Source organism: Podarcis cretensis (genome assembly GCF_951804945.1).
Source record: "Podarcis cretensis genome assembly, chromosome: 7".
Lineage (NCBI taxonomy): Eukaryota > Metazoa > Chordata > Lepidosauria > Squamata > Lacertidae > Podarcis > Podarcis cretensis.
This window is the reverse complement of record NC_137176.1, coordinates 2,949,257-2,975,092: the sequence shown is the minus strand read 5'-3', so window position 1 is coordinate 2,975,092 and position 25,836 is coordinate 2,949,257. Positions and strand designations below refer to the sequence as shown.

Genomic DNA, 25,836 nt, shown 5'->3' with positions numbered 1-25,836 from the left:
GAATATGACCCTGAAATAGGTGCTATAATTAACAGTAATAACTGTTCCATGATGCAGAATAAAAATGTAATATGTTTATTTAATTACTTCTTGATTCTGACCATCCATTGTTCATGTTTTATTGTATCTTTATTGTACTCTGTCAAGTTTTATTATGTACTTCAAGATTGTTGTTTCTCCTGCTGCTGCGAACGCAAAAAGGCTGCAGAATCTCTTGTTATTGTTGAAAGATTTCTCAGCTTGGTAATGGTTTATGAAATACAGGTTTACATTTCCTAATCCAAAGACAGGTAGAATATTGATCACAGTCCACTGATCAAATGCAGCCTGGATAATGGCGTACTGGTGACCATTACGTGATGAAAGCTGCTGTTGCACAAGCATTAGCTTATGCATTTTCAGTTTGGCAATCCATACCTCACAGGACTCCATATTAGCAGCTCTGCTGCCCATGCAAAGCCTGGGGCTCCTGCTATGAACCTGTTTGCCTGTTGCTGCTTATCCTGTTGGCTGTGCAATTGATCTTTTCAGGAGTCTGTATAGTTCCCCCAAATGAAGATTGTTTGGAGCTCAAACTTAACTGCTTAACTCTTCCCAGGAATTTGCTACAGTTTGAGTCCAGGGGTCTGTCAGCCAATTCTGTGGGGCACCAGAAGATTTGGCTGTGGAAGTGGGATGTAGACCCAGATTCACAGGCCAGGCTAGTCAGCACTCCCTTTTGGAGGTGGTATTAGTAGAGTCCTGAGATAAGAAAAACTTGCTCCCCATGGGTGAGAAAGATGAGCACAAGTCTAAAGCCCTGCAGTTCTTTCAGAATTAATCAGAACCACTTTTTGCTCCCATGTGAAGGTTTCAAGGCATGTTAGAACTGAAAGAGCACTCATCTGGGCATGCAGGACCTCAGTCACAAAAGCCTCCATATTCATCTTTAAGTTCACAAAAGGAACTCCTCAGCCTGACACCAAACTTGCACTGGTGCATGGGTCTGTTGGGGGCAGATTACTGCACTTTGCCCACATGTGGAAGAGCAGATGGACAAGTGGGTTTTGGACCCAATGTTGGCTGGATATTCTCTAGAGTTCACTTGTTTGCCAATGCATAGCAATCCCACAAACCAAAAGTCTTTTCAGAAGGCAACTCAACATTTGTTATGCATCAGAGCCATAGAGTCAGTAGTGCCAAAATTGGCAACAAGGCCAGTTAGTTTTCAAGAAAATGAAGTGGAAATTGGGTTGTTTTCAGATCAGCTGAAAATAATATAGAAATCCAAAGGAGCTGAATGGGACTTACTCCCTGATACATGTGCTTTTGAGTCCAGCCTTTTAGTAAAGCATCAATCTATGATATTGTAGATGAGATTGTGTAAAACTAAGTATGGTTCAACAGTACAGCTTTAATTTAGCAAGGTAGAGAGTGATTTTCCAAGAAGTAACTGTTGCTCAAGATTCTGTTGTACGTGAGTAACAAATTGCTAATGATTTGTGTAAAACATGCATGGATGAAAACCCATTATTTATTCTACCATCACTTGTTCCATGTAGTTAATGATTTTATAGCACTAGCAGTCATGCAAACACATTTGTTTTGAGCTGATGGCTGATCATAAATTTTCTCACTGTAAATGTCAGCAGGTTTGTGTATTGCTGCCATTACATCTTGTCTGGAAGCCTGAGCATTATGCAATTATGAGGAGGCAGCAGATGGCATCATTAACAAGAATGCTCTGAATGTTTACCACTTATGTGCATGTGTGAAATTAAAAGTAAGGTGACCTATCTTCACTTTGAAAGCATGATGTCAGTAGTATACAGGTGTTAATGTTGTTTTCCATAAACTGGAATATTCATTCTGGCCTGCAAAGCTGGTTCTTTCTTCATTAACCTTTAGCACAAATCTTATGGGTTGATATCCTGCTGAATGTGATGAAGCTGTTTGGAAAGGCGAGATAAATATTATTCTTCAAATACTAATACTCAGCAATGCCCCCAAAGCGAGATGCACCTTTCTGTTTATATCCCATTGTTGCTATTCAGTTGTGCTGATTATTAATTTAAGTATAAAATCTGGATGCTTAATTATATGGCACACCAAGATAGAATTTCAAAACTTATTCTATAGCAGTTCTGAAAGTAGGGAAACATATTTTTGTGTATTTCTTTTGTCTTATGTGCATTCACAGAAAAGACAGTACGCTCATCCACACTGTTGTATAATGTGAATAGTAAGTTTCCTGTACCTCCATTGATTATCCATGATGTTCTCCTCCAGATCACTGTCATCCCACACTTCCTTCTCCCTCAGTCCAGATTTTCTCATACTAGGAATACTCTGAAAAGGAGAAAGTACAGTATGAGAAAATCTGGGTTGAGGGAGGGGAAAGTGTGAGAGGGCAGTGATTTGGAGAACATAATATGGACAACAGAGAAATAATGAAGGTACAGGAAGCTTACTATCCACATAAAACATGACCCCACTATCAGTGGGGTTCTGTGATTTAATCTTACTTTGAAAGTATGGAATTGTAGGTGTGTTAGAGAAATTATAGGCCTGGGGTATTGTAGGCAAGGTATTGTGATAGAACCAGAGGCTGGTCTTGACAAGCCAGGCAGCCTGCTGAGTTTGGGCACATTAAATCTCAGCAAGTGTTTTCTGGGACCCAGCTGCGAGTGTTTCGCAGAGGTGCAGCAGGAGCTTTCCTGGGTTAGACTCAGAGCAGAAGCTCTTTCAAAATTAAATGCATATCAAATGGAAATGTCTGACATTTGAAGTCACAATATTAAGGGCTCAGAGCATCAAAGTGTTAGATTGAATTTAAGTATGTAACAACATTAGCTATACTGAAGTAGATTTGAACATGCCTTTTGAGGAGCAAAATAGTGCTTTGTTTTAAAAAATTTTATAACAATAAACAATGAATATTGTATTGGAATGTGTGTGAATTGAATTAAAATTTGTAACCCTGCATGCAAAATCACATTTTACCAGTTTTCTGCATGAAGGTATCAGGCACCTATCAAAAATAATATTTCATGCAGAGTTTTTAAAGTAAAGGGGAAAAGTTCTTAAAACATGTTTTTAAAACACAGCAGTGTTCTTAAAGCATTGCATGTAATAAGTGTAGTTCTGGGCCTGGGTGCGTCACTGCTGTCTCAGTGAGGAGGTGCACAGGTGTCTGGGTGCCTCTTGAGGATCAGCATGGACTTGAATTTGGAGGAGCAACACAGAGTGTTGAGGCTCATCTCTTTTTCAAAAATATAAAAAAAATCACCCTTGGCCACTTTGTAATTTGAAGGTAAGAGACAGGCAGCCCATGCCCAGCAGACAGAGAAAGGATCTTTCCCCATTTCTAACCTTAAAAAAAAAAACATTTTGTATTGGTTGTCAGATGCTCTGAAAGTAGTGCACAGATAACCTCAAGAAGTTTTCAAGAAGGGTTGGAGAAAGGGAAGGGTCCCTTCCTCACAGCCTGAAGGGGATGAATGAGTCTCTTTTTCTTTCTGATGAGTGAAAGAAGGGGGCCTTGTATTCCCACTGCTTACCAGTATGGGGTGTATGGAGTGTTAGGGGAGGGATAGTATCTCTAGTGGGAGACACCTTGTACTCCTTCTGGGACAGTTTGTCTACCTTTGGTCCCCAGCCTGCACTCCACTCTCACCTGTGGTTCCTAGAAGCTGTTAGCATGTGAAAGCAACCTCACCCTGGGAAACAGCTTCAACTGGCTGGCTAAACCAGGTGAGGGTAGCCAATGGGTCTCAAATCCTCTGTGAGTTAGGGACACTCCCTGCATGTGAAGACAGGCTCTGGCAGATTGAGCGGACAAGACCAACAGTGGGTCTAGAAGGCTGTTTCTGCACATGCAGAAACATATTGCTCTGCTTTCCTTTGGAGCACATCACTGAGGCCAAAAGAAGGGTCTTGTCATCTGGGCAGCCCAGGACTTTCATATACACTGCCCAGTCTTGCACCCCAGGGAGGTCACTTCAGTGTTGTTAACGCAGCAGCTTGACTTCACCCCCAGAGGTGCAGTCGATTGTCTTTAAAGACAGGTGGATGTCGTCAAGAAGTGGTGTTGCCTCTTTTGCTGCCATTGGCTTAGCTGCTCTTACATCAAAGTGTGACTGAGCAGGCAAGTGCTTCTTCAAGGTAGTAGAAGCTTCAGAAGGCAGGGTATAAATAAAAAGAAAGAGTAAAGAGGTGTGGAGGATACAGCAGACCAAGAGAACAGGAATGGAGATATTGAGGAGATCAAGGGCCCAAAGAAAGAAATGGCAGAGGAAACAGACATGAGATGAGTCTCCTCCTGTAGAGAAAGGCAGGGCAAAATTCTCAGATGAGTAAGAGTAATAAAAATGCTAGGAGACTGACAGAGGTGGGGTAGATTAGAGGAATTAGAATGAACAACAAAATGGAAAGTGGGAGATGAAGAAGGAAACTGTAGATGGGCAGTTATCAATGGAGGGTTGAAAAAAGTGAAAATAAGTGGTGTATGTAGGATAGGCAATTTTTGTTTTTGTCTGAGGTATAGCAATACAATTCTGCTTCCCAGTATGACAATCCAGAGGGAGTGTAAAGTGACTCAGTCGTGGTTTCCATGGTTACTGCATAGCTTGCTAACTGACCTCCTGCTGCCATCTTGAAGCCAACTGGCCTGAAACAACACAGACTTGAAAAGGGTTCCTGCTATATTCCATCACCTAGCAGACTTCATCTTCTATTCATTTATTGGATGTGTGTATGCATCAGTACTGTTTTGGGGAAGCTATGTTCCATATAGTAGGATACTCAGAGACAACACACTCAGAGTGACTACATTAGTAGTGATCCATTCTTGTACATCAGACTAACTTGCAGCCAGCAATTGTGTCAACAGTCCATTGTATCACAGAGTCTGAACAAGAGGAATACAACAGTTTTTGTTGATTTATTCTTTCTTGCACCTCTAATATGTTCTTCTTTTAAAAGAGAATGAAATAGAAGATACCTTAACAGCATTTTTCAGGCAAATTCACTTTTGTAGAAGCTCAGAATGGGTGTTATAGAACTGGAATTAGCAGGTGGTTGGTTATTTGTATGGCAAGCAGTTCTACATTAAATGCCTTACAAAAAGTTTTTTAAAAAAGGTATTTAAGCCACAAATAAATATTTATAGTTTGATAGCAATGTATGTACACCAATCATGGATTTGGCTTCATAAATGTATAACCAGACATTTTGAATTGCAGAGGAAATTCTCTGAGATTTGTAAGTGGATATTTAAACGGAGGCTGGATGGGATGAAATACACAAGATTTAACTTGAGTCAATCTTACAATAATTCATTTCATCCAGAGTTTACATCCTCTCTCCTCTTACATTTCTGTAACTTGGGATGCAATTTTACCTCTTTTCTGGTTGAAAATCAGAACTGGGCTACATGTTGTGCCCATGTTGGTTGCCCCCCAAAACTCAGCCTCCCTGCCATTATGTCTAGGATGACTGAGTAGCATCTCTCAAGATTCCCAGCCTCTGCACTGTTAGTTTGGGGATAAGTGTTGCATAAAGACTCCTAGATCTGGTGGCAGATCTCTTAACATTTTTGTCTCTTCTTTTTGCATTGGGACTTCTTTTAGCATAGAGGACAAATGGTTTGTTTTTGATACCTTTCTAAAAAAAACCTTATTTGGAAGAGATAGCCCAAAAGTCAATATATATCTGGGGCATAAGAAAAGTGGAACACAAATAATATATTGATTTAAATCTTGCTCGTTGTGCTAGAGAAAGTAAGTAGTTAATACTGGAGACACTAGCTGTACTGACATGAGATTTGCAGTATGCCCATGGATTTGTGAAATAGTGTGCCTCTCTTCCCTAAAGTCCTGTGTACGCATTTTAAGTGGAGGTAAATTGTTACTTAAAATCAATGGAGTTGACTTGCCTCATGCAAAACCGATCCTTGAATTTCACACCAGAAATGTCCCCCTTGCCAGCAACTGCCAGAGAAGTGACAGGAGAGCACTCTGCCCTCCCACGTGGAAACAATGTGACAGGCGGCCACAGTAGAAATGGCTAAGCTCAACACAAGGCCTAGTGCTTGTACTCACAGATAATAAATCTTGCTCTGTTGCATATTAGTTAATGATTACTTGTTCAGGGCTCACAGAATTGGGATAGCCTTCAAAGGAAGGAAAATGGAAAAAATACATCTTGCTTATCTTTCCCCTTCTCTTGAATCCTTCTACCATTGTGCCATATAGTATAAAAATTACTTAAAATACATACAAAATACTCAATAGTGCTTTATTGACACGTGACATGGGCATCTAGTTGGCCACTGTAAGAACAGAATCCAACAGGGCAAAATTCTTGATCCTGTGCATACTTATGTAGGAGTAAATCCCATTGAATGGAACAGGCATTAGATTGCTATGCTAGCTACAGTAGTACATGCCATTTGTGAAGAATAAAGCAGACTTGCAGTCATTTTTCTTCAGGTGGCCTGAAGCAGATTAAGGAAGTAAACCCCCATACCAGCCATTTATTAATATACTTTTAACCCACTTTTCAAACAATTTGTATCCCAAAGTGACTCAGATCAATTAAAAAAAGAGAAGGGGGTAAGTGCTGCCATAAGACTTACTGTCATGGCCCTCCAGCTTCCCAGCACCACATGGGGGAAGGGAGTTCCTGGCCAACTGAGAGAGTACACAGCTCTGCTAACCCTTACCCTTAGACAAAGCTGGCCCTCCAGCTGTTTTGGGATTACAACTCCTGTCATCCCTAGCTAACAGGACCAGTGGTCAGGGAAGATGGGAACTGTAGTCCCAAAACAGCTGGAGGGCCAAGTTTGGCCATACCTGCCCTTAGACTTTTCTGCTGCCTCCAGGTAAGCAGTTATTTGATGCAGTGCTGCTTTTTCCCAATTAGCCTAAAATGTTTCATGAGTTTCCCTAAGAACAACTCAAAAGTAGCATGTAAAAGCTTTTAGACTAGGGTTTTAAGAAGCTAAAAGTTTACTTAAAAGATATAAAAAGAAGGTAGTTCTTAGGAAGAAGGTTTAAACCCAAGAAAAGTTATATGCACACAAAGGAATCTCCCCAACTTTGAGCAAAAGAACAAAATCCATCCATTTCCTCTATCTAGACACAGTAAGCTTAGTAAGGATTGCCATTCATAAACTTAGTACCAAAGCAAGACACTGGCAGATGTAGTCTGTGACTCATATGCCCCACAATCAAGGTTCAGTCAGGTTCTTGGGTATTAATTCCCAACTGCATACAGACTGTGCATGACACATGCATCTTCAGTGGGTTTCCCCTTTTTTTTTTTTTTAATAATATTTATTAAAGATTTTCAAATATAACAAAAAAAGAAAAACATCCAAATTTAAAACCTTATTTTCATTGGCTTCTTTCCAGGACTTCCCCTCTCCTCCCCCTCTTGTATTCCAGTTCTTTCAAATAGATTCAACAAATTCTTACCCCAAATTTTAAAATTATTATCATTGGCCCAATTTAAAAAATATTTTCCCATCCCCTAAAATCGACCTGTTCCCTTCCGTGAGTTCCCCTCTTTAATATGCAATACAGATTAAGATAAACAGAAAAATAGAAAAAAGAATAAAATGTAATTTAACACCCTTTGGATTCCAAATTTCCCTCCCCCCCTTCCCGGTTGCGTTCCCAATGTCCGTCACTGTCTACTGTCATCCTGGAGCTCCCACATCTAAACCACAGTCCTTCACCAATCCGCTTTGCCGTCTTTTTATTAGTCTTTGCCGTCTTTTGGTCATCTTTGATTTCACATGTCCGATCTTGGAAGGAGTCTATCTTCCAACTTTATCCAGTTCTTGTTATTCTTGTTGTTCTTATTGTTCTCTCTCCTCCTCTTTTTTTTTTTTCCCCCTGCTCTCCTGCAGAAATGTTCTAATTCCAAAAAGTTTCTAATTCCTCTGCAGAGGCTTTGTTATTCAGGAACAAAACATTACGTCAAGTCCCTTCCATTCTTCAATAGATAAATCTATTGTCTCCTTTAGTGTGTAGACCTCTGTAGACAAAATAGTGTTCCATTTCTGCAGTTTCCCAGGCTATATAAAGTCCTATTCAAATTCAATGCCAACAATACTTGTAGTGTCCCACAGCTCCTCTAGAGGGATTATAATAACTCAGTTTCCTTCCCGATCAGACCCAACAGTCAAAGTAACTTATTATTCCTTGTTTTAAACAATTTATATCCAATTTGTTACAAATGTGACCAGCAAAGTCCTTGTAACAAAGTTCTCTTTTTGTTCTTCCGCTTTGACAGCTCCTTTGACAGCTGTCAAAACCTCTATTTCTCCTCTCCCGGCACTCTTACGGATCGCTCCTGGGGTTTCCGGGGGGGGGTTGCATTTTAGTTCACATTCCACTTTTCTCCTCCAGCCCAGTCTTATAATTTTCCATCGCGAAGTTAATAACTTTATCAAAAAAAAAGGTTGCACTCGATCTTAGTTGTCAAATCCTTTGTTTTAGCTCCTCTACAACAGGGGGGAGGCTGACTTCCTTTTTGCACCTCCCCCGCTTGCTCCGAATTTAAAAAGAATTTTTCCCCTTTTTTAATCCAAGTTCCAATTACTCACGGGTTATTCTTTTAAAGTCCAAATTTTCAATGGAAGAAGTCAGCGCTCTCCGTCGAATGGCATGCGGCTTCGCTCGGCAGGGGAAGCGGAGGACTCACAGCACCACCCCCCCCCCGTCACCTGCTCCGCAGCCTTTAAAAAGGCTCCTTCGCGGGTCGGGGGGGCGCAAACGGTGCCCGCCGAGTCACCATGCCCATGGGTTTCAGCGCCCATGGTTTTTAAGGGTCCCCGCGTCGCCGGCGCGGTAGAACCCACCCCTGCCGAGCAGGCTCCCTCCGGAGCTCGGAGGGAGTCCGCCATTCGGCGATGGCGCCAACCCGGAAGTCGGGTTTTCCAGCTCCCACTTTGAACCCAGACAAGTCGGTTTGGCAAGCCACCCCATAATCCTCAGACAAACCTATACCCCAGGTTTCTATTTTTATGACATAGTACAGTCTAATAAGGTGAAGTCCATCCTCTTCACACTTACAAACTAAAAAGACAAGACATGCAAGGGAAGGGAAGGGAAGTAACAGGAAAAGACAGAGAAGGGCGAGCAGTTTTTCAAATTCAGAACAAAGTTGTAATTTAGAAGCAGGTGTTTTTATCTAATGGTGTTAGGTTGATTTTCCTTTCGTGGTGTTCTTGATGGCTCTTGTCCACCCTATTACATTTTGTAGCATTTCAACTTAAGATCTCATAGTCTTTTCCTTATTTCAGCATTTGCAGGCAGCCCAGCAGTCCTGTCACTGACCCCTTCTTCGGATACCCTACAGTTACTCCCAGCAGCTCTGTCCCATTATATCATCTACCTAGAAGGGTGGGGTGGAAGCAGAGGCCTCTTTTTAAGGCCCCCTGCACCTCCTTGCTGGCTGATAAAAAAAGCAGCATTGGAGTCCAGAGACTGTAGCCCCTCAAGCCTTTGCCCTTCTCTTTCTCTCCCCAGAAAACCACTCTTTTTCCTCCGTTCCTACCTCTGAGCTCCATGAGCTCTTCTTTAAGAGCAACAGCTGCTCCAGGCCGGCCCTGCCATTCTCTAGACTGGGCCTGCTGAGTGGCAGCAGCTCTGGCTCCTGTAGAGGGTGGATTGGTGTCTCTTTAACGGGGCAGCTCTTGTAACGGGGCAGATATTCAGTGCATGTCTACATAACCAATCACTAATGTTAACTATCAACACACACACACAAATTTCTGAGAATTGTATTTCATATGAGTGCTAAGAATTTTGTTAGAGATCTCTTCCCATTCAACAACAATTCAGAGTTCCCATGGAAGAAGGAAGAATTAAATTAGTATGTCTCCAGTACTGCTGTACCTGAAATACATCTTTTGAAATTACTAGGTATGTAATCATCAAAGAATGTTGTAGAACATATAAAGGAATATTTTTAGGGACACCACTTGACTGATACTAGTCGCTGACATTGGCCACTGGATGTCATGATTGCACTGCAAAAGTATTATCAGAGGAAAAACATGTATCTGGAGTTTAAAAAAAATCTTTAAAAAAACACACATTTAAATTGTTAACACTTTTATCTTCAGGAATATGTTTCCTTTATTTGGATTCTGTACTGGAATTTTGTTGCTTTTCAGGCCAGCAAAATGAGTCAGCAGCTAAACCTGTTCACAGAATCCAATTTTTAACTCTGCTTAAAACTTTAGAGAAGCTCCAAGCACTAGCATCGTTGTGAGCAACAGCAGTGTCACACCTAGGATCACAAAATGATAGAACTGTAGAGTTGGAAGAGTCTAACTCCCTGCATCGCAGGAATCTCAATTAGATCATACAAGACAGATCATAAGACAGACCTCTGGATAAATATCTCCAAGGAAGGAGAGTCCACTGCAGATGTAGCTGTCGAACAGCTCTTCCTGTCAGAAAGTTCTTTCTAATGTTTAGTTTGAATCTCATTTCTTGTAACTTGAATCCATTGGTTTGGATCCTGGCTTCCAGAGCAGGAGAAAACAAGCTTGCTCCTTCATCCATGTGACAGCCTTTTAGATATTTGAAGATGGCTATCATATCTCCTCTCAGTCCCCTCTTTTCCAGGCTAAACATACCCAGTTTGCTCAACTGTTCCTCATCAGGCTTGGTTTCCAGACCCTGGATCATCTTGGTTGCCCTCCTCTGCACACATTCCAGCTTGTCATTATCCTTCTTAAATTGTGGCGCCCAGAACTAGACACAGTGTTCCAGGTATGGTTCGAAACTGCTGGAAAGATCAAGGCTTTTACTTCCCTTGATGTGGACACTCGACATTTGTTGATGAAGCCTAGAATAGCTTTAGCTTATTTTGCTGCTGCATCACATTCGTGGTCTACTAAGACCCCTAAATCCTTTATTAGTGTACTACTGGCAAGCCAGGTGTCCCCCGTCTTATATTTGTGTGCTGGTTCTTCCTGCCTAAGTGTAGAACCTTACATTTGTCCCTATTGAAATTCATTTTGTTAGTTTGGGCTCAGTTCTCCAAAGCTGCTTTAATTTGGTATTTATATTGGCTTGCTACAATGGTCAGCTGTCTTTCACAACAACGGCTCATCATTTTCAATAAATTTTCTGTTCTTATAGGAATGAAATTAACTATATCACAAATTGTTTAGTCATGATCTATGGTGGCAGCTCCATAGAAGTACAATGTATGCTATTCCTTCAAATTTTGGAATATCTGCGTATGGTTGAGACTGTTTCCTTAGTAATGCTGTTAGAAATCATTTAAAGAGTTCTCATCATTTTGTCATCACTTCTTTTTTGTTAACTCCTGTTGCAGGTAAAGTATGCATTGAACCACTTTAATCGGAAGTTGTCCTTGGAGCCTAAAGTGTCGGTGAATGCTAGAATTGTAGTAGTTGGGGCATCAAATGTTGGAATCTCCTTCCTAGAAACATTGACTTTTTGGTAAGTATTTAATGTGTGTAGCTTCTTATAATTAGGGAAATCCTGTATGCTTTAACATTTCTCTGTTTTTTTTCTACATTTGAGTTTCTTCACCTTTTTTAACTTACTTATGCTACTGTGACCCAAAGCTCTGTGTGCACATTGAGTCTTTTCCCCTTCCACCTTCACTCCCATGTTGGGGATGTCTCAGGCTGGCTCTAATGTGTATACAACAAATAAGATTGCTGTAGGTACCTAGGTGTTTCCTGCAGCAAGCACTTACAGGGCAGGCAACATACCCCTTATAGCAAAACATTAGAAATGGGAATATTCACTTAATCCCACTCATCGCTTGCAGGGGGCTTCCTTCCTTCTTCCTTTGCAGAATTTATGCCCTGGGAATGCAGAGGTGAGGAGAAGAGTAAGTTGCCAGCTAGAGAATGAGGGATGTATGATGACTGTAACAGTTTCCTCCCAGCCAGAATACCAACATGGAACAGATCTGCTTAGTGCATATTGGCATTCTCAAATTAACCTTCCTACCTTTCCCCTCTACTTTCCTTCCCTTTCATGCATAGTCTTTTAAACTGGTTGCTTAAGGAAAGGTCCTGGGTCTTATTTTGACTTGCACAAAGCAAATACTGTAGGTGATTTAGAAATAAATGTGCATGTGTTTACGTGCAGAGGGGAGGCTCAGCCATGCTGGGTATTGTAGACATGTCTGTGTGGTTATTTTAAGAAGCACATACATCTTCCCCTCCAGATGGGTGGGGCATTAATAATAATAATAATTTTAAAAAATGTTTGTGATGGGAAAGCAGTGTAACAGTAGTGTACCCATGGCAAGCAAGTTTGCCTCATAAAGTGTGGACAGTTATGCATGGGGGTTCAGATGTAAAGTGAGTCTCTTGTTCTAAGGGTACCTCACAATGTGTTTATTTTAAAGTATTTTAGCCAACATTTCTAGTTTTTGCACTCAAGGTGGTTTACAGCATAAGAGTTTAAGGCTGAATCCTATGTATGCTTGCTTGAACTCAGTATAATTTACTTTTGATTAAACCCAAATAACATTGCAAAACAAATAATTAAAACAATACTTGAAACCATTGTTGTTCATGCTCTCATAACTTCCAAATGAGACTACAGTGGTACCTCGGGTTAAGTACTTAATTCGTTCCGGAGGTCCGTTCTTAACCTGAAACTGTTCTTAACCTGAAGCACCACTTTAGCTAATGGGGCCTCCTGCTGCTGCCGCGCGATTTCTGTTCTCATCCTGAAGCAAAGTTCTTAACCCAAGGTAATATTTCTGGGTTAGCGGAGTCTGTAACCTGAAGCGTATGTAACCTGAAGCGTATGTAACCCGAGGTACCAATGTACTGCAATGAGTCTGCCTTTGATGACTTTGTCCAAAAACAGTCATATAGATGGGTCATACAGAATACATCTCACCAGTTCTTAATTAAACTACTGCCTATCATTTCCAAGCACAATTCAAACTTTTGTTGCTTAGCTTTGAAACCTACACAGTTTGGGAACTAGGGTATTTGAAGGAATGCCTACAGCTACTGAAAATAAAACTGTAGGAGCCTTCAGCAAAAGTATCTCTGTGTTTTTCCTTTTTGTATACATAATTTTAGGTGAGCTTTTCATTCAGACAATTTCCCGTAGTTTGGCCTGCAAACATGCCAAATATGCACTCTTTAAGTCCTTCCAGAACCAAGCCACCATTATTTCTACTACCACTAGCATATATCCTACAACAAACATGCATATGTTCCTCTACAAACGCATTTAATAATATTTAATAATGCTAATTGTGGAGTTTTCATGGTGGCTTCACCTATTATTTTGTTTATTTTTTGAAATATGGTGTCTCCAAAGTTTGTAAATAAAATCAAACCTCTAAAAATAAACAAATAAAAAATACCACAGCAGCAAAGAAGTATCATGCCATTTAAACAGGCCTGGAAAAATGAAATCAATTTTCCTTCTTTAGTCCTTTTGTGGGACAAACTAGATGTGACAAAGGCAGTAATTGCAGACCTACTCACAGTGACACACACCAGAGCAAGACCTGAGCCAAGAAGGTGAACAAACTGGACAGGACAATGTTCTGGGATTTTAAAACTGGCCACCATTTTATTGATTCCAGATATAGGTTGGATTTGGCTTAGGCATTGGGTATATATCCCTCACAGACCCGCTGGTGGAGGGCTATCACATGATAGCCTCAAGCCCAGGATTAATGGGTCATCTGCAAGCTGGAGGTCAACACGTATGACCCTCCCAAGCCACTAAAGGAAGCTCTATAGGACATCTACCACATGCCTTGGCTTTCGGACAGAGACTTCCTAGTAGATCCCTCTAACAGTGTAGCATGTTATCGCACAGTTTTGAGGTGAGAGTGATGCACCACTGCAACACACACACGTTGTTAGACTAGAAGGATTCCACCTTATCCACCAAAGTTGTGACTGCTGCTGTCAAACATGCCAAATGCCAATCTGTTTGGAGGAAAATTTCTTCCTGGTTCTGAAAAGGGCAACCATTATTGAACCACAGCAAAGTCAATGAATGCAGTGCCCTAGAAGGAAAATGTTAGCACACACAAACCCACAGCATCATTGAATATGTGGCAGGTAGGGAGGGTTGTTTTTCGGCCAACTGCAGTCTCTGGGATTGGGTGCAGCCAGCTTTTATCAGGTCCCAAGCCCTGCTCACCTGACATGGCCAGATTGGCCAGAATTCAAATGAACAGGTGGCGGGAAAGCCTGCCAATCTCCAGCAGCTGGCCTAGGAATTCCCCAAGGGCTGACCACCTAAGCCCTGGCATTGCTCCCTGGGGCAGGACTTTGGCACAACAGGCCACAACAACCACCCAGTGTGTGATGAGGGAAGTTGCATCTATCCTATCTTCCACCTTACCTCTCTGTGCCTTGTTGCTCCAGAGGTTTTTCTCTCAGCCCAGCTCACTTCCAACTTAGCTATGAGAAAAGTGGAAAAATAAAGAAAAATGAGAAAATGGAAAGCTATTGTGGTATAGTGGTTAGTGTGTCTGACTGGGACCTGGGAGACAAAGGTTCAAATCATCACTCAGCCATGAAGCTCACCAGTTGTGGTAATTAAATGAAGAAAGGGAGACCCATGTATGCCTCCTTGAACTCCAGGGAGAAAAAGGTGGGATATAAATGCAATAAATAAAATAAAGATAAAAGTGCTAACACTAGAGCAACTGAACATAAGGAGGTTTATTTCCCTTTAAAAATTAGTCAACCTGCCTTAGATGTAAGCAAACATGTTAAGAACAAACTTAGAATAGAATCATAGAATTGCAGAGTTGGATCATCTTGTCCACCCAGCAGCCTCCAGGGAAGGAGAGTCCATAACCTCCCAAGGGAGTCCATTCCACTGTTGAACAGCTCTTACTGTCAGAAAGTTTTTCCTGATGTTTATTTAGAATCACCTTCTTTGTAACTTGAATCCACTGGTTTGAGTCCTACCCTCTAGAGCAGGAGAAAACAAGCTTTGTTCCATCTGCCACATGACAGCCCTTGAGATATTTGAAGATGGCTATCCTATCTCCTCTGAGTCTCCTCTTTCTCAGGCTAGACATACCCAACTCCCTCAACCGTTCCTCATAAGATTGTTTTCCAGACCCTTTATTATCTTGGTCTCCCTTCTCCATAGCAAATATACCCTTCAGATGTTGATGTGCTCCAACTCTCAGTATCCCTGAACAATGATCACCTCCTTGGCTACCCCTGCTCTATGCCATACAATTTAGGCCTTTTAAACTCCACCTTCCCCTTTCCCACACCTTGGTTCATTTAAACCAGGGTAGATGACTTTTTGTTGTCCTTATGTTGGATTCCAACTGACATCAGTGACATCCAGCATGACCCAGTGATGAAGGATGCTGGGAGCTGTGGTGCAATGTAGTACAATGGCTACCACAGGGTAGCCAACCCTATTTTAAATTACGCATTCCCTCCTGTATTATAATTCTGCTATCCATTTCCATGTCCTTTGATACACAATATTTTTTATGACCAGTCCCAGAGCAGGAATTCCTTGTGAGATTGTAGCACCACATGTACACTATTAAGCTCTGGAATCAGGGTGAAAAGCTTGTGCTTTGTGGGTTTTGGTTTTTGTTTTAATCTATTCCCTTTCTTTCCTAGCTCACTGTCCCCTTGATTGTTCGCCTTTTCGAAAGATTATTTTAAAGACTGCAGCCTGCTGTCAGAGATAGGTTTTTTGTGTGTGTAGATTTTCATATGTATTTTTGCTAAAGGTCAGTGTAAAGCTACTAAAAATACCAAACAGTATTAAAATACCAAATCAGAGCTGTCCAATTATGAATAAAAGCAGTACAAAAGCAGTTTCTCAAAAGATATCAAGGAAGGAGAAGCTAAGCCATGTATATCCTCTGTATATTTGTGGTTGAAGCTGTACAACACCATTCAGGAAGGTCAAGAGATTGATTTTTTTAAAAAAAATTAATTTTTTAAAAAATAGTTTTTCAGTTTAAAGTTTTATGGTCAGTTACCAATAACCAACATAATCTTCCTGATTTCTGATTCTTCTGGTTATTTTTGCCATTTTGGCATAATCCATCAACTTAATCTGCCATTTTTCTCTGATAGGGAAGAATGAATTATTTTTCGATTATTATATAGTTCATTTTTTCTTTTAATATCTTGCCTATATTTAACTATATTACGAGCCTTATTGTATATATTATATATTACGTATAAGGTGTTTTTGCGTGAAAGCACAAACACTCAAAGTGTGTCTGGGGGCAGGAGTGCGCATGGAAGCCCCACTCCTAATGCCCTCATATGCATGCTGCTCCCCTTCCTTCTCCAATCATCTCCATGTTGTGTGGGGTAGGTCTGCAAAAGGCTTCTGTTCACAGAAGTAGAACACCTCACATGATCAGGGACCCTAATTTATCAGCATCCCAGATCACATGAAGGGTTCTGTTTGTGTTCAAGTGAAAGCAAGTAGAAGGCCACTGCATAATTTATACAAGGTCATCCATCCCTGCAGTTATGCTGGTCAGCAGGAGCAGTACAAAAGGCACAACTCTTTTGCAAAACAACAACAATGAGCTAGTGAATATCTCTTTTTCGTTGCATGTCCTGTTTTGGTTCTAACATGAGTTTGGGAGCTACTATGTGAAAAACCTTTAAAATCAATCAAGCATAGAAATTTAGCTTCCCTACATCCTAGTCCAGCAAATTCCCTAGAATGACTATTTTGACTCAGTATTGTTGTTGTTGTTGTTTAGTCATTTAGTTGTGTCCGACTCTTTGTGACCCCCTGGACCAGAGAACGCCAGGCACTCCTGTCTTCCACTGCCTCCTGCAGTTTGGTCAGACTCATGTTTGTAGCTTCGAGAACACTGTCCAACCATCTCGTTCTCTGTCGTCCCCTTCTCCTTGTGCCCTCCATCTTTCCCAGCATCAGGGTCTTTTCCAGGGAGTCTTCTCTTCTCATGAGGTGGCCAAAGTATTGGAGCCTCAGCTTCACGATCTGTCCTTCCAGTGAGCACTCAGGGCTGATTTCCTTCAGAATGGATAGGTTAGATCTTCTTGCAGTCCATGGGACTCTCAAGAGTCTCCTCCAGCACCATAATTCAAAAGCATCAATTCTTCAGCGATCAGCCTTCTTTATGGTCCAGCTCTCACTTCCATACATCACTACTGGGAAAACCATGGCTTTAACTACACGAACCTTTGTTGGTAAGGTGATGTCTCTGCTTTTAATGATCCTGTCTAGGTTTGCCATCGCCTTTTTCCCAAGGAGCAGGCGTCTTTTAATTTCGTGACTGCTGTCACCATCTGCAGTGATCATGGAGCCCAAGAAAGTAAAATCTCTCACTACCTCCATTTCTTCCCCTTCTATTTGCCAGGTGGTGATGGGCGCAATGGCCATGATCTTCGTTTTTTTGATGTTGAGCTTCAGACCATATTTTGCGCTCTCCTCTTCCACCCTCATTAAAAGGTTCTTTAATTCCTCCTCATTTTTTGCCATCAAGGTTGCGTCATATGCATATCTGAGGTTGTTGATATTTCTTCCGGAGATCTTTTTTTTAAAAATAATAATATTTATTAAAATTTTGTTTAAACCATAAAAGACATAGATAATAACATAGTATTTTCCAATATCCACATTTCATTCTCATCTTTGGACTTCCTCACATCTCTTGTTCCTGCATTCTAAACTCATAAATCTTGCTAGCAAATTATTAACTTGTTTCGATTCATATAATGTAATTTTCCAATATTAAATCTCAAATTTTAGAATTTAAATCACTCTTTTGAAAACTTAATTATAACATACTATTTATCCAAAATTTGTCTTTTCTTTCAATTGCGTTTAGATTTTTATTCCTTATAACTAGTTTGTTGGAGCCATGTTATTACTAATCTTACATCCTTCTTAACACTCGTACAATTTACAGTATTTTTGTAGATAGTCCTTAAATTTCTTCCAGTCCTCCTCCACCAGTTCTTCTCCCAGGTGTCGGATTCTGCCAGTCATCTCCGCCAGTTCCATATAGTCCATCAGTTGCATCTGCCATTCTTCCAGTGTGGGCAAATCTTGAGTTTTCCAGCATTTGGCGATGAGTATCCTTGCTGCTGTTGTAGCATACATAAAAAAAATTCGATCTTTCTTTTGCACACTCTGGCCAACAATGCCTAAAAGAAAGGCCTCTGGTTTCTTGGGGAAGGTATACTTAAATACCTTTTTCAACTCATTATATATCATTTCCCAGAAAGCCTTCACTCTAGGGCAAGTCCACCAGAGGTGAAAGAATGTTCCTTCAGCTTCTTTACACTTCCAACATTTGTTATCAGACAAGTGGTATATCTTTGCAAGCTTGACTGGAGTCATGTACCACCTATATATCATTTTCATAATGTTTTCTTTCAAGGCATTACATGCCGTAAATCTCAAACCTGTGGTCCATAACTTTTCCCAGTCAGCAAACATGATGTTGTACCCTATGTCCTGTGCCCATTTTATCATAGCTGATTTGAGGTTGTTGATATTTCTTCCGGCGATCTTAATTCCAGCTTGGGATTCATCCAGCCCAGCCTTTCGCATGATGAATTCTGCATATAAGTTAAATAAGCAGGGGGACAATATACAGCCTTGCCGTACTTCTTTCCCAATTTTGAACCAATCAGTTGTTCCATATCCAGTTCTAACTGTAGCTTCTTGTCCCACATAGAGATTTCTCAGGAGACAGATGAGGTGATCAGGCACTCCCATTTCTTTAAGAACTTGCCATAGTTTGCTGTGGTTGACACAGTCAAAGGCTTTTGCATAGTCAATGAAGCAGAAGTAGATGTCTTTCTGGAACTCTCTAGCTTTTTCCATGATCCAGCGCATGTTTGCAATTTGGTCTCTGGTTCCTCTGCCTCTTCTAAATCCAGCTTGCACTTCTGTTGTTGTTTTTTTTAAAAAAGATTTTTATTACAATTTTAAAGGTTACATAAGTAATAAAAAGTACCACAACAGAATAACACCCAATTAAACCAAAAAAGAAAACAATACATAAAAACAAGTCACATTAAAAAAAGAGATAAAAAATGGAAAACAGACAAAAAACAAAAAAAGGGAAAAGAACAATTCAAACCTTTACATGACTTTCCTTCTTTAACTTATTTCCTTGACCTCCTCACACCTCCCCTCTTTGTATTCTGGTTCAGTTAGATATTTCAGCAAATCCTTCATCTTTGTTTTTATCCTAATAATTTATCTTAATATACTGTAATTTAACATTCTCTTCTTTCACCAATTAATCATCCATTTTTACTTTATTTAATCTTGTTTCTCATTAAAACTAATATATTGAACTTAATCTCTCAAAACATATCCCCTAGGGTCATAAAAATTTCATTCCACGATTTTTCCATTTCTCATTAATTTTTTTTTTTAAAGAAAAACTCCTTATATACACTTTAAATTCCCAACTTCTTTCCTCCGTCTCCCCTCCCTGGTCCCGGCCCCTGCCGTCAGTTCCATCAACCTCCCAGCGTCCATCAACCTGGAGATCTGATATCCTGTCTGATTTCTAAGGGTCTCCGCTGTTGCCGTGGCGGTCAGACCCTGTTTTTCATGGAGCCGGTTCCTCCTGATCGGAGGAGCTCCGCCATTGCCGGAGGCGCTAACCAGGAAGTCCCCCAGCTTGCACTTCTGGGAATTCTCGGTCCACATACTGCTTAAGCCTGCCTTGTAGAATTTTAAGCATAACCTTGCTAGCGTGTGAAATGAGTGCAACTGTGCGGTAGTTGGAGCATTCTTTGGCACTTCCCTTCTTTGGGATTGGGATGTAGACTGATCTTTTCCAATCCTCTGGCCACTGCTGAGTTTTCCAAATTTGCTGGCATATTGAGTGTAGCACCTTAACAGCATCATCTTTTAAAATTTTAAATAGTTCAGCTGGAATATCATCACTTCCACTGGCCTTGTTATTAGCAGTGCTTTCTAAGGCCCATTTGACTTCACTCTCCAGGATGTCTGGCTCAAGGTCAGCAACCGCACTACCTAGGGTATACGAGACATCCATTTCTTTCTGGTATAGTTCCTCTGTGTATTCTTGCCACCTCTTCTTGATGTCTTCTGCTTCTGTTAGGTCCTTTCCACTTTTGTCTTTTATTATGGAAATCTTTGCACGAAATGTTCCTTTCATATCTCCAATTTTCTTGAACAGATCTCTGGTTTTTCCCATTCTATTGTTTTCCTCTATTTCTTTGCATTGCTCGTTTAAGAAGGCTTTCTTGTCTCTCCTTGCTATTTTTTGGAAATCTGCATTCACTTTCCTGTATCTTTCACTATCTCCCTCGCATTTTGCTTGCCTTCTCTCCCCCGCTATTTGTAGGGCCTCATTGGACAGCCACTTTGCTTTCTTGCATTTCCTTTTAATTGGGATGGTTTTCGTTGCTGCCTCTTGTATAATGTTGCGAGCCTCCATCCTTAGTTCTTCAGGCACTCTGTGCACCAAATCTAAATCCTTAAACCTGTTCCTCACTTCCACTGTGTATTCATAAGGGATTTGACTTAGATTGTATCTTACCGGCCCAGTGATTTTTCCTACTTTCTTCAGTTTAAGTTTGAATTTTGCTATAAGAAGCTGATGATCTGAGCCACAGTCAGCTCCAGGTCTTGTTTTTGCTGACTGTATAGAGCTTCTCCATCTTTGACTGCAGAGAATATAATCAATCTGATTTCAATGCTGCCCATCTGGTGATATCCATGTATAGAGTCGTCTCTTGTGTTGTTGGAAAAGAGTGTTTGTGATGACCAGCTTGTTCTCTTGGCAGAACTCTATTAGCCTTTGTCCTGCTTCATTTTGAACTCCAAGGCCAAACTTGCCAGTTGTTCCTTTTATCTCTTGACTCCCTACTTTAGCATTCCAATCCCCTATAATGAGAAGAACATCCTTCTTTGGTGTCATTTCTATAAGGTGTTGTAAGTCTTCATAGAATTGATCAATTTCAGTTTCTTCAGCACCAGTGGTTGGTGCATAAACTTGGATTACTGTGATGTTAAAAGGTCTGCCTTGGATTCGTATCAAGATCATTCTATCATTTTTGAGATTGCATCCCAGTACAGCTTTTGCCACTATTTTGTTGACTATGAGGGCCACTCCATTTCTTTTACGGGATTCTTGCCCACTGTAGTAGATGTGATGGTCATCCGAACTGAATTCGCCCATTCCCGTCCATTTTAGTTCACTGATGCCCAGGATGTCAATATTAATTCTTGCCATCTCATTTTTGACCACATCCAACTTACCAAGGTTCATGGTTCTTACATTCCAGGTTCCTATGCAATATTTTTCTTTACAGCATTGGACTTTCCTTTCGCTTCCAGGCATATCCGCAACTGAGCATCCCTTCGGCTTTGGCCCAGCCGCTTCATCAGCTCTGAATCTACTTGTACTTGTCCTCTGCTCTTCCTCAGTAGCATGTTGGACGCCTGAGGGGCTCATCTTCCAGTGTCATAACTTTTATATGCCTGTTGTCTTTGTCCAAGGAGTTTTCTTGGCAGGTATACTGGAGTGGCTTGCCGGTTGTTCCTCCAGGTGGATCACATTTGGTCAAAACTCTCCACTATGACCTGTCCATCCTGGGTGGCCCTGGACGGCATAGCTCATAGCTTCTCTGAGTTATTCAAGCCCCTTCACCACGGCAAGGCAGTGATCCATGAAGGGGGACTGGACTCAGTATTATTATTGTTAATTACCTACCCTTCACCCTAAGGTCCCAGAGCAGGTAACAACATTAAAACATTAAAACACAATATTAAAAACAGTTTAAAAGAACCTAGAATCGCAAAAACTGTTGGTTTTAATCTTGTATTTTTCAGTAAAAGATAAAATACTAGATATAATACAAAGGAGAATTACCTGGATGCCTAGATCCAGGTTTGGGGGCAAGTACTCTTTGGTGAGAGAGCTCCAGCAGAAACTTAAAATCACAAAATATGCAGTAAACAAAGTATAGAAATATACCCTGTTAGGCCTTAAAAATATCCCCTTCTAAGTTGCTTCCAAAATTCCCCATTTTCCTTAGCATTGAAAGAGACCACATGTTTGTTGTTGTTTAGTCGTTTAGTCGTGTCCGACTCTTCGTGACCCCATGGACCAGAGAACGCCAGGCACTCCTGTCCTCCACTGCCCCCCGCAGCTTGGTCAGACTCATGCTGGTAACCTCGAAAACACTATCCAACCATCTCGTCCTCTGTCGCCCCCTTCTCCTTGTGCCCTCCATCTTTCCCAACATCAGGGTCTTCTCCAGGGAGTCTTCTCTTCTCATGAGGTGGCCAAAGTACTGGAGCCTCAGCTTCACAATCTGTCCTTCCAGTGAGCACTCAGGGCTGATTTCCTTCAGAATGGAGAGGTTTGATCTTCTTGCAGTCCATGGGACTCTCAAGAGTCTCCTCCAGCACCATAATTCAAAAGCATCAATTCTTCGGCGATCAGCCTTCTTTATGGTCCAGCTCTCACTTCCATACATCACTACTGGGAAAACCATAGCTTTAACTATACGGACCTTTGTTGGCAAGGTGATGTCTCTACTTCTCAAGATGCTGTCTAGGCCTGTCATTGCCCTTCTCCCAAGAAGCAGGCGTCTTTTAATTTCGTGGCTGCTGTCACCATCTGCAGTGATCATGGAGCCCAAGGCTTACTTACAAACTCTTCAAAGGTCAGATTCATACAGCAGCAAGAAAAGACAGTTTAACTTGGGTTCCAAAATCGTACATGTTTCTTAATTATTTGTATAGAAACACAAAGTTGGTTTGCATAAGACACACAGTCTAAGCTTGGAACATCCAGCTTAGACCTTCTTACTGGTAGAGTTTTCCCCTATCATCAGTTCCTTGGTTATTGGCTATAAAATTGAAAACAGTAGTGCCTTGCTGCATATACCTACTCATGCAGTAGTGGAAGAGTTTGCACAGTGCTAAAATAGGGACAATCTGTAGCAGTTCTCATGCGTTTGCAAGCTCTTGTGTAAGAGGAAATAATATATTTGTATTTAATTTCATGCCTTTCCTATGCAGCATTCTAGTGCAAAGCATAAAATACTGTAGTCTTTCTGTGACGAAAAATACATTATAATATAAAGCAAAACATCATAAAAGCAAGCAAGTGGGATCCTCCTTAATGAGGGTCCTGGTTGCGCACGGGCCCCTAAGCCACCCCCACTGGGAGAGTTGTTGCCAGGCGTGGCCCAAGCTTTAACCGTTGGGCCCCGGGATCGCGCCAGGCTGTTTGGGCCAATCGGGGCAGTTGGCGCGATTCCTGGGCCTATAAAAGCGGCAGCGCGGCGTAACTGAGGGAACTTGCATCGCGCTGCCGAACACCCACCCTCCTTCCCTAATTTTAGGTGCTGCTGATTTGGCCTTGCTTTGGATTGGGCTGCCTGCTTTGGAGCTGGGGCTGGGTAGGAATTTTTCCATTTGGCAGATTGGATGTAGCCACTTGGTTTTCGCCTACCCCCTTAGCAATCGTCACAACTTCATAAGGTTTGGCGGTTAGGCATTGGCTTATTGAAGTGTGTGGGAGGGGAGGTGCAGCCATCACCTGCCCCTCCATGAATAAGGGTATCTGGGTAAAGGAATCTGGGGGTCCTGGATCTCATCTGAAGTCCGCTTGAGGGGCTAGGGCCATGCCAGGACCACAGGCACCCCGGGGTTGCTCCCTCGTTTGGTGTTTAGATTTCCAGACAGAGAGGCAGGAGTCAGTTATAGTCTGTTGCCAATGCCTAAGCCAACACCGCTCACTTTGCTGTAATCAATAAAGTTGTGGCCTAAATTTTGCCCAATAACTTATACTAAAATTACGTGTCAGTGTGAAGTTATTTTCAGGGGAAGGGCTTGGGGGCCTCAGAACACAAGCAAAACTAAGCAGTTAAAGCAGGAGCAGAATATACACTAAAATCAAGATTCTAAATTGGTTTGCTTAACTAAAATCATTTTTACCCCTACCCCACAAGCAGGTGGTATCTCACTAGGTGTAATTCCACATCCTGGATGTCGTAACCAATAAGGGTGTCCACTTGGGTGTCTCTTGGGTGTCCACTAGCCACATGAAAGAGAGCCTCTGAAATGGAACAAAGTTTTCAGATACAATCACATTGCAGGGTGGGAATCAGATATATTCTGGATATTTTAAGATGCACTAATAAAATATGCCTTGTTATAACCACATCTTTATCCTGAGCAGTCACTTTTATAAATCCACACAATGCTGCAGTTTTATAATTCATTCCTGAATTTATGTACACTCCTAGGACCTGGATATTAAGTCCACTCAGCCTTTCTTGATTTTCTTGCAGGAGAGACACATGCTAAAAATAGAATCAATTTTAAACCTAATCTTTAAAAAGGAAGCCATTTCCTCTTCATTATTCTTACTGCCTAATTATTTCGCATAAGCAGTTAGCACAGGAGCAGACAAATATAATTCATTTTCAGGCATACTAGTTACTGTGATTGGGGCTTTGAAAAGATTTAAAACATAAATGTTTTTAAAAATGCTGGAAAGATATAACCCCCCCCCTTTTTTTTTTTTTTTTTACTTTTGTTAAGGTGCTAACATTAGTCACTGCTGTTTTGTAGCAGAAAACTGCAAACTAGAGTAGCATCTCAGCTTATTACCTGAGCATGGAAATAGGCTAAGGAGCATTCCTTTAAAATGTGTATGTCCCAGTGAGATAGAAAATACCTCCTGCATTTTTCACTGGTGCTTCTTTATTTTCAGTAGAGTGGCATAAAGAGGTTTTAGTAGCAAGGTGTTGCCTTAATGGATCTCATAGACATTGTTTTCATTGCCCTCTCATGCTTCTCCAGTTATGGAAGTGGGGCTACGAGGGGCCTTATACATCACAAGCCATGTTCCATTACTGATACAGCTTCTGCATTTCTGAAGAACCAGGGATCACAATTTCAAGGGTGCACTGTAATGTCAGTTGTGAAGGCCACATTAATATTTTAATTGCCAGCTTTCCCAATAACCATGGAACTGGTGATAGGGGAAAAGTTGTATATCTCAAAATAAATATCTATATTGCAGGGAAAGATGGTCACTTAAATGTGCACGTACCATTCACAGTGGATAGCACTTCCCTTGCTAATATATAGATACATTTCGTGAAAGCACTGATTTTCTGTTTAGAATGAATTCTTATTTCCTTTTCCTTCCTTTGGGGCTGTTTAGCTGTCTAAAAATAGCTTAGAAATTGCATGCTTCTAAAACCTAATTTGTGACAGAATAGCTACAAGTCCTGTTATCTTGTAGCCCAATATTACACAATATCCTGCACAGCTGTCTTGTTTGGCAATAGGTAGCATAATGCTTGCTGTTTAATTAGGCTTTTTATCTTACATTTGTCTGAGAATGTCAGGAGTCTTCCATGTCGCCTGCTGCTAATTAGTTGACTAATTAAATAGTTAGTGCTTACTTGCTGATCACCGGGCTAACATGTAATGAATGTTTTAGTAATTGTTATTGTTTTATGCTATCTGCCTTTTGCCACATGAATTGGCTGGAATATGTGCCCCCTTTCCCCACTGTTTTCCCCTTCGTACCGAGGGTAAATTATTCCAAAGCAAAACAATACAATGGTTTGTCATGTGCTCAGTCTTACTGGAGTAGCTTCATTCACATATTGTCTCTTTGCATGGGACAGAGATAAATAGGGCATGTTCTATCTTGCCTTGTTGTGAAATCACATTTACAGTGGATGTTGTCCATGACAAATGTGCCACAAACCCAGTAGAGAAAGTGCCTTAAATTTGCAACAATCAATTTAACATATGTAGTTATACAGTACATCCAAACATATTTTTTGGGAATTATCTT

The 25,836-nt window shown here is 41.0% G+C and overlaps 1 protein-coding gene across 6 annotated transcripts in view; it reads left to right on the top strand.

Moving 5' to 3' along the window:
* The window catches only part of CFAP61 (cilia and flagella associated protein 61), a 138,150-nt gene that overhangs the window by 56,946 nt on the left and 55,368 nt on the right, over positions 1 to 25,836 (top strand). For all 6 annotated transcript variants that reach the window (XM_079983467.1, XM_079983468.1, XM_079983464.1 and 3 more), the window contains one exon: positions 11,344 to 11,471. In XM_079983467.1, coding sequence (XP_079839593.1) covers positions 11,344 to 11,471 — 128 coding nt within the window. The remainder of the gene's footprint in view (positions 1 to 11,343; positions 11,472 to 25,836) is intronic.